This window comes from Pygoscelis adeliae, unplaced genomic scaffold (assembly GCF_000699105.1).
Source record: "Pygoscelis adeliae isolate BGI_AS28 unplaced genomic scaffold, ASM69910v1 Scaffold45, whole genome shotgun sequence".
Taxonomy (NCBI): Eukaryota; Metazoa; Chordata; class Aves; order Sphenisciformes; family Spheniscidae; genus Pygoscelis; species Pygoscelis adeliae.
In genome coordinates, this window is record NW_008825114.1 from 10,615,069 (window position 1) to 10,624,540 (window position 9,472).

Genomic DNA, 9,472 nt, shown 5'->3' on the forward strand with positions numbered 1-9,472 from the left:
AGCAGGGTGGAGTTACTTCCTCCACTGGCTTATCTGCAACCAGAAGAGGACTTATGAAGCCAGGGCTATGTGAAATGTCTCAAGTCTCTGAATTCGTATGGGTGAGGAGTGAAAGAAAATGAAGATTTTTATTGACTTTTTTGTGTATCTGCTTATTAAAAAACTGATTGACCATGGCTTTCAAGCACTTACCTAATGCAGCCTGAAACAAAGTACTGACAAATACATTGCTCACTTGGGCAAACAAATCTTGTGCACATACCAAAAATTTAAGCTCATAAGGGATATGCACAGGGTATTTTAGGATAAGTGCCTAACTCAAAATGTATGCACAAATACTGCAATCAGCCTTTGCAATGCAACTAACTCTTCGGCATATACTAGAAATGGCTACAGATGCCCTCTTGCAAACAAACCACAAGACTTGTCATAAACATGAACTTCCACAAAAAGAGTGTTGCCAACAATTGCCCAAACCAGATGTTTCCTCAGTTTATGCACTTCAAAATTTAAAATCATAATAACGATATGGATATTAGAAATACCCTGGCAGCTGTCCTGAGGGCTACTCCAAAAGCGGGTAACCACCAGCATTACCACAGGGAATTCAGTTATACAGGTAGCAGCAACTGTGCAAGCCATTTAGGTCTCAACTATATGGCACTCTGAGTTTATTTTTACCACCTGCTAGAAATGTCTTGCTTTGATGAGACACACTGTAGCTGTATGGCCTCTCACCCAAACAGTACCTAATCAGCTAGGCATTCTACAAAGGAATAAAAAAGGGAAAATTGCATAAAATTACTTAAAAAAAAAAAAGCCAAACCACATAGGTCTGAGTAAATTTATAGTACAGACTGAGTTTAAGAAGTTAATTATACCTGTAATTAGTTTTGTAAAAATGGATTTTAGTGGCTGCTGAGGTAATTTTCCAGGGGGTTGCTATAGCGACAGGCAGAAGGTGCATTACTGAGGCGATGCGTGTGTAATGAGCTGCTGGCAGTGGCCCTCCCTTGACGTCAGGAGAAACTGCCACTGTCTCGCAGCACGCTTGCGATCTGCACGCTGACCAGAAGCGGAGGAAGCCTTTTGTTTCCCAGTCAGTGCTGAGAGAGAAGTACTTATTTTTAATGCACTTTACATCACCTGTGACAAGGTCCAAGCCTGCAGCCAGCTTCAGGGAAGCTGCCAGGCTATGGAGGTGCTAACAACGCCCTGGAAAGAGAGCACATTTCAAAGGTACCGTTTGTCCACATTTCAAAATAAACAGCAGGAGCGGGATCATGGGAGTAGACTGACTGGCTCAGTACTTCCCTACGTGCCTTCCCCATATAGAAATAAGGCAAAGAAGTGAGACTCCTGACCTTAATAAACGGACCAGAGTTGTTTTAACCAATAACCTTCTTCAAGAAGTTAAATATAACCCCCGTGACCATGAACAGGTACCTCATCATTCAGTCTTAATTCATTTCCCAGAGCTACGTCACCTAATGAAGACAGACCATCAAAACTTATTTGAACTTACTTTCAGCTAATGAGGTCTTGAAGCACCTTCAACATGAAGAAACATGGGGCAGGCACTTCAAACAAACATCCTCCTCCTGCCATGAGCTACTATTTTCCAGCACCTTTGAGGTCAGATTTTTGTTGCAAGTAATCAGGGGATAAAGCAGCATTTTCTCAGGAATAATTCCATAATATGAATTTCTGTAACTTTAAACTAAGTTTAGTGTATAGCCTAATTAATCAAGAGAAGGCATTAAGGCATGGGCAGAGAAAGGTAGAGAAGCTACAGCCCTCATCCATCTCTAACACTCGCTTCCCTTTCCGAGGTTAAAAATGAGATTGCTCTATTCATCAGTGTTGCCTAATAACTCTTTCCAAACTCAGCAGGCAAAACTGATGTAGCAAGATGCTGAATAAGTATTCACTAGCACACTAATAAACCCTGTGCTTAGAAGGAGTCTGCCTGTGAGACCTTGTGAGCACAGAAGTCCCTGGGGAGCACAGTGCCTCTGAACCACACTGCTGAGGAGAAGCGATCTGCCTGGCACCACACCAGAAACACTCCAAGAGAAATCTCTGAAACAAAACCAAACATGTTGAGATAGAGGTAATTATTGGCACTGATAAAAGGGTCAGTCTAAAACCAGTAAAGAAGACTTGTTACCACCCAGCCAGCAAACAATGTGACTGTTTCTTAATCTATATGGGGAGAATGAGAGTACAGGGGAAGAGGGAAGGGACAAACCCCAAGAAACTCGACAAAGTTTGTTGTTTAACAGAAAGTTTGTTGGGTGATTTCAGTGTAACCACAGCTATAAAAGCAAGGCTTACCAGCAGTATTTCATATGCAAATGCTTTCACTGTGTTCAACCACATGTAAGACAGATACCGCATGACTGACTTTTTCCAGGTATGACAGTAACCATAAACAATTACGTCTTTTTGACCCTGAAGCTCTCAGTTGTAACACAAAAAAAAAGTATTTTCCTCAAAGTTAGGATAGTTCATAGGTATGACCCTTTACAAAATGGTCTCTTTCATACACCTACAGTGGCGGTGCAAGTGAAAATAAAACCTTAACCAAAGTCTGTGACTAAGGCTAATTAGGCAAACTAATAAGATTTGATATCTATCCTTTGGAGCCTGGCTATTCTGGAATTAGGTGGGGCTACCCTCCATACTGTTGTTGGAGTTTGGTGTGGTTTTTGGGGATTGGAGGTTTTTTGTTTGTTTGTTTGTTTTGCAAAACTCTGAACTGGCTGATGAAACTACCACAAACTAGCACTAATTTTGACCATGTGCTGGAAAACAAGCTTTGAAAGGGAAAAGGCTTTTTCTGCATTTTTGAAAACGCATACACTTCCTTGTCTTTCAACTCCACATATGCAAAATGTTAAAGTTAATTTTTCCTACCTCACAGAGCTGCCAGAATAACTGACATAAGTGTCCTCTTTGCTAACATGCAGCAGCACAGTAAACGGAATCAATTTTCAGTGTACAAACACAAGCCGTGAACAAAGCTAAGTGTAAACAAGTATTGGCCGTGTTTTCAGAATTTCTGTAGAAGTTTGCATTTCTGAGCCTCTACACCACTGGTGAAAACTTGAGGCACGTTTACCAGTTTCCAGAACTATCTAATCTTAATCAAAAGTAAACACAGTAAACCTAAGATCTTTGCAGTGAGGTAGGAAGAAGTCTGCACTGTGTTCTTTTTATCCTTATCCCACCCAAATCCTACCTAGCTGCCTCCCTTAATTTCCTACATGGCTAAAAGCCAACCTTAGCAAAGGCTAAAAAAAGCAAGTCATCAAATAAAAAAAATGCTTGTGCAAACTTTCCTTAATAGGAAATGTGGTTTAAAAATTATACAGCTATTAAAGACATGTTCAGTACTGCATGAAAAAAAGGATCCTGAAAGAAATACATACTGTATACTGCTTTATATAACCCCACTTCCCTTTCTGAATTTCCCTAGTTCTCTTGCATAATCTTCAGTTTTTCTATAGGATGCAGTCCTTTAGTATGCAGCAGATTTCATGTCCCCTCTTTCTTCAGACCTTCCTCTTATATTTGGGGACTGTATCTAAGATAGGGTTAGCATGGTTCTGCTGCTAGTAGAACCATTGATCTTAATCGTCAGACTGTCATTTTTATTCGTTGTTTTTATCTTACTGCAAATCTTACACAAGTAAGGCTGTGTAAACTGTGAATACATAAAAGCAGAATCTACCATTCTGCAACGCAAATTGCTCCCAAATATAGCTTTAGAACCTTCAAGTACTTTTTTACAAATGAAGGGAGGAAAGAAACAATGAACAGTATTAAAGTGTTTATTAAATAATGATGTGCTTGTGTATCTTATAAATTATGAGTATATGGTTTTCTCACCCTCAACAAATGACTGTTACACAGATATCACATAGACAGCTGTTTGTAATTTGCTGTACCAGTGTCAGCTGCATAGTAGGTCTCAATTTAGGACAATATTATTCCTTCTGAAAGGCTCACACAGACCCATGATGCCCTAAGAATTCCCTGCAGCTTTATGAAATAAAAGAATGAGCGTTCTGATCACTAGAGGCAATACCAGCAAACAGAGTAATCTGCTGTAGCAAAACCTTAGATTCACACACTGATCTTTCCCCTTGTGTGCCCCTAAGCACATCCTATTTAGCACACAGTAATTCCACTGAAATGCACCTGTTTCAAAAGTGGAACATGGAAGCAAAATGCTATTTTTAACAGACAGGTATGAAGGAATTAATTGTTTAGCTGAAGTTATGAAAAACTTGAAACTTAGATGAAATACTATCATACAAAAATTACTAGATGACCAAAGCACTACAATTCATGCAATGGTTTCACAGAAGGTGAAACATGAACTTTAACGAACAGACATCATTAGGATTCATCTCTTTCTTCCCTGTTAACATTCAGTGATATTCCGATGTCCTCAGAGTCACACTCTGGAGCTCTTATTACATGGTAGAATACCGGGATCTGCATTTCTGTACTAACTGTACAGCTAACTCAACTCACATGATCACAGGTATACGCACGGCTGTATAACCGTAGGAACTAAGTTGTTAAAGGTGACAGCAAATGCAGAAACAAAAGCCTGAAGGACTCTCATGTATGTATGAAAATGCCATGACATGTCTAACTAATAAAGCAGTGCATTAAATAATAACAAAGTGGGGTATTAAATACCCACTGGCATAGCTAATACAGTGGGGTAGAAACTTGAGGGAAAATTATGTTTAATTATCTGAAGTGTTAGAAAACACAGCCATGGAAGGGAAACTAAACAGATATTCTCAGTGCTTGTGTAGCAACTAGAAAATCCTTGGTTGGAGGTACACAACGGCAGACTACTTCCATTTCCTGGGGCCAGAGAAAGACAAAAGTTTTTCAGCAAGGCTCTGGGATGCTTTCCAGTTCTAAACACTTCCTACTTTTTCTTCATGAAGGGAAAGCCCTTAGTGTCATATTGGGGAAAAATAGTGATGAATCTCCACAAATTCTAGTGGCAACCCAATTCTGCAAGTTGTCACATAAATGTGAAATGTTACTTATGACAACTGTCTCTCTTACTGACAACAGTAAGACTGTTGCCTCTCCTTTCTTGAGGCTTTGAAAAGCCATAATATAATCAGACTGTTTACTGGTAACCTCTTCACATTTGGGTTAAGGTCTTGACACCCTGTACAGTACATATTGAATGATCTCATCTCACACAGCTACTACTTAAGGCAATCCACAGTGTGGCGTTGGCTTACATCTGTCTCACACTGTGAACAGCATCTTAAAGGGAAGAGGTTTAGTGGTAAGTGGCTAAATCACCCCATAATGTATATGGGAAGTGAATAATCTCTATTTACCTGATGTGCTCTTCACTTTACCACAGAGAAGTCTAGAAATTGCTTTTAAAAACAACGTGAACAGCCAACCTTTGGAGCATCCAATGGCAAGGGAAGAGAATGGAATGTATTTGCTGAGCCTCCAAGAGGTTCAAATCAACTCCCACAATGCAGGAAATTTTCTTTCTTAGACCCTACCCTCACCTCTTCTGGTAAACACACATCTGATGTATCCTTCCAGGGTACTAGCAGTGTGTATAAAAACATCAAAAGTGTAGCTAACAATGACAAAGCAGGTCAAAAGATGATAAAAAGTGAAAGTATAGAAACATACAGGATATATTAGAAACTAGAAACAGAATTTAGAAACAATAAAAGAAACAAAATACAGAGGCTGAGATTTAGGACGACAATGTGTAATAACACTGATGGGCAAAAAAAGGCAATACAGGGAACAGATTGAAAATACTACTACTATAAAAACACAGGGGAAAACTACTGAGAAGACGAGAGGCTCATGCAAGGGATGAACATGTGTGACATGTTCATCATGAACATGAAGAACATGTGTGACATTGACACATATGCTTCCAAGACATATTGACACATATGCTTACAAGAGATCTGGTGGACAACAAACCATTTTGGTTTATACATCAAGTCAGAAGAAATCACTAAGACTCACCAATGGGCATTGGGTGGTTATTTCTGTCTTACTGCCTTGTGAATCCCAGTAGTAAGTTTTAAGCATTTTGTTTTCTTGCTTCTCGATAGGGATTTAAAGCTAGCCAAATTCTCTTTGGGTGTTTTATTGCTAAACACACACACTGTATTTTTGAAACAATGTTTCTTTGATTTCTGCTAATTGCTTTTACTGGACTTACATACCTGAAAAAACTCTACTTGCAAGCATAAATATACGAGAGGCTTTTCTAAAGACTCATATACAGTGATTCACAATGCTAATTTAAAACAGATTTTGCAGAAATCCATAGTATGGACTATAATAGATTACAGTTAAAGTCACCAAATCTGCAAAAACTCATGTTAAATTGCTAAACATGTTGAGCTTGAAAAAAACCAATCGACTAGTACAACTACCTTTTGCAAGGCAATGTACTAGCAATTTGCTTCTATAGCTACTTAATTAATTATTCTCTGCTATTTTTAATACTACTGAAAAGATCCACTACAGTGACAATTTCATTAGAACTAGGTCAAAACTATGGTATTCAGCACAATCTGATCTGAAGTAGCATCAGATGATTATTTCCTACTTCGGAGAGTAAGTAATTCTATTTTTATCCTCTAAGGCAAGCACACAAAATACATACATTTATTTCAACTTTAAAAACAGTTTCACCTCTGTTGTGGGAACAAAGTTAGGACCTACAAATACAAGAAATTCAAAGTATAAGACGAGCTCTGCTTCACCTTCTACTTATGCTTGCTGCTCATTTCAGTATAGAAACAATATGAAAGTATATTGTCAGTAACTTCCCTCTGAAATTTTCTTTTCACTATTTATGCACCCTGAAGTTTTTCACTTTATGTAATACGCTATTTGTTTTCTTACCACTAAAAACCAAAACACAGTATGGTATCTTTGGGGACAGTGAGAATCCAAACAATACAAGAGAGATGCCACTGTGCTTTGCACCACTCTGCACCAAAATATGCATACACAAATGATAAAAGTGATAGGTTGGGAAGGTAACCAGCTCCACAGGACAGCAAACTGCATAGGACAACAGGAACCCTCTGGATGGGGCAAATATAGCTGGAGAAGAACATGTTGTGGTGATAGCATCGGAGCAAATCTGAGGAGACCCACATCATGCACCTGTAGCTCTGCCTAAATTGCATCAGCAAGATACTAATAAGTTTGTCTTGACTAAATCACCTATAAAGTGTTGCGCTAGGTAAGAGTCCTCAGACTACTGTGCAGATAAATGTCATCCCAGCCCTTTCATGTCTATAGCCCTGCTTCAATGAGCTTAATGGGAGCTTCATGGTGCCTTTCTGTTCTTCTGTGCTTGCCTCAATAAGAGGCTTCCATTCATGTAGACCTGACAAATGGAGACTGTAATGATATAATAAGAATAGTTTTCATAGCTAATACAAAAATTCATTTGGAGGCCATGGAAGTTTTTGCCACAGCTTTAATACCTAACTATGCTGTATTTTTTAATGTCAGTCAACATCAAAAGGCATCATCCCTTACCATCACCCATTTCTTTGACAACAGACAAGAAATTTTATCTGAGCTATATGCTATGTTACTCAAGAGTAACTGAATTTCATGGAGTCAATCTTCAGGCAGTCCTCAGATTCCAGTGTTAAATTTCGCAGCACTATTTTATCAGATTCCTGCCTCAAGAAATTAAAGGCATAACATTTCAGACATAGTTTAGTCACATATGCATTTTTGTTATCGTTGATCTAAAACAAACAGGGTTTAGCTTAAAGTGCTTTTCCTGTTGTCTTCCTCGCAGCCATGTTCTTTAAAGTTTAGGCTTTGTTTCCATAAAAGAAAGGCAGTTCAATAAAACACAAGAACACTTGCTTAGTACTATTTACCTCACCACCAGGACTGCAAAAGCAATCTGTGAGGGAAAAGGGGAAAACCTGTGACAACAGCAGTTCTGGGGCATTATAATTTTTATGAATTGTATGGAGGTCTACCTTGATTGCACTTCCCAGTATTCACTACTGCCATACTACATGAAAGCATTTTTGTCCAGCTTGCATTTGTGAGTGTATGTCAGAGGAGAGTAAGGGCTTGAACAGGTATAACAAAAGAAAACAAAACCATCAGTGATTAACCTAGTTAGAATCTTACTTTAAGACTTCAGATGATCACAGACTGTCATTCCGTGAAACAAACGCAGATATAATCCTAAACTAGATGTACTCCACTCCTTAAAGTATCCTCTGAATTCAATTTAGTAAGTGTATATTCAGGTATGTTTGTGCTGCATATGCATACAAACATGTACACAGACATATAGTATAAAAAGCTAAAAAGTAAAAATTACTTTGTTAGGAACAGAAAATGATATGTAGTTGTTTGTAGCCACCATGTACTTACTATTTTGTTGAATCTGATAATTGATACTCCCGTCGTCTATCATAACACTCCTGAATTCCAGGGTCATTCCATAAGCTTCTTATTGCATCTACATACGGGTTCTCAAAAGTTGACACCTTCTCTACATCAACTTCTCGAACTAACTGTGCATGAGCCTAATTCAAAACAAACAAAACAGTAAAATTTACTTAATTTTCTACGTTTGCAGATAGCTCATATACAGTGAACATGATTAACAGGAATAATTTTTCATACTGGCCATATCACCAACATGTATATGCAATTTGAAAAATCAAGTACCACCAAGAAGGTTGTGAAGATGGAAAAAGGAGACAACCATTATAGGGAGTTCCAGAAATAAGGAATAACAGAAAAAAACTTCACTTTTTTATGGGAAGTATGTAGATCTCAACATGGATCAGCATATTATTTACCTTTCATGCTAAAAGACACTGTTAAACAGAATACCTACCATCCATTCTACCAACTGAACCACTCATTAGCAACTGAACCCGGGACACTTGGACAACATAAAGATAGAAAAGACAGTAAAACCCCAAAATATTCAAAGATGGGTATTTTACCAAAATCTGTATTCATGTGAATGAACTTAGTGATGGTGTAGGAAGGAAACAGTAATGTTGATTTATTGGGGAAGACCTTAAAGTAAACTATGAATGAATGAGAATAAATAAAAGTACTGAGTAAATTATGAATGGGTGATGATATGGTGTGTTCAAAGACAAATAGTGCTAAATATGATATTATGACAGAAAGTGAATAATAAACATACATATGGCCCCTTATTTCATAGAATCATAGAATCATAGAATCATTAAGGTCGGAAGAGACCTCCAAGACCATCAAGTCCAACCGTCAACCCAACACCACCATGCCCACTAAACCATGTCCCTAAGCGCCTCATCTACCCGTTTTTTAAATACTTCCAGGGATGGTGACTCAACCACTTCCCTGGGCAGCCTGTTCCAATGTTTAACCACTCTTTCAGTAAAGA

The 9,472-nt window shown here is 38.3% G+C and overlaps 1 protein-coding gene across 1 annotated transcript in view; it reads right to left on the bottom strand.

The window, feature by feature from the left end:
- GNAQ (guanine nucleotide binding protein (G protein), q polypeptide) overlaps positions 1 to 9,472 on the bottom strand; it is a 98,310-nt gene that overhangs the window by 31,642 nt on the left and 57,196 nt on the right. Inside the window, exon 2 of the mRNA XM_009328097.1 lies at positions 8,458 to 8,612. Within this exon, the coding sequence (XP_009326372.1) occupies positions 8,458 to 8,612 (155 nt within the window). The remainder of the gene's footprint in view (positions 1 to 8,457; positions 8,613 to 9,472) is intronic.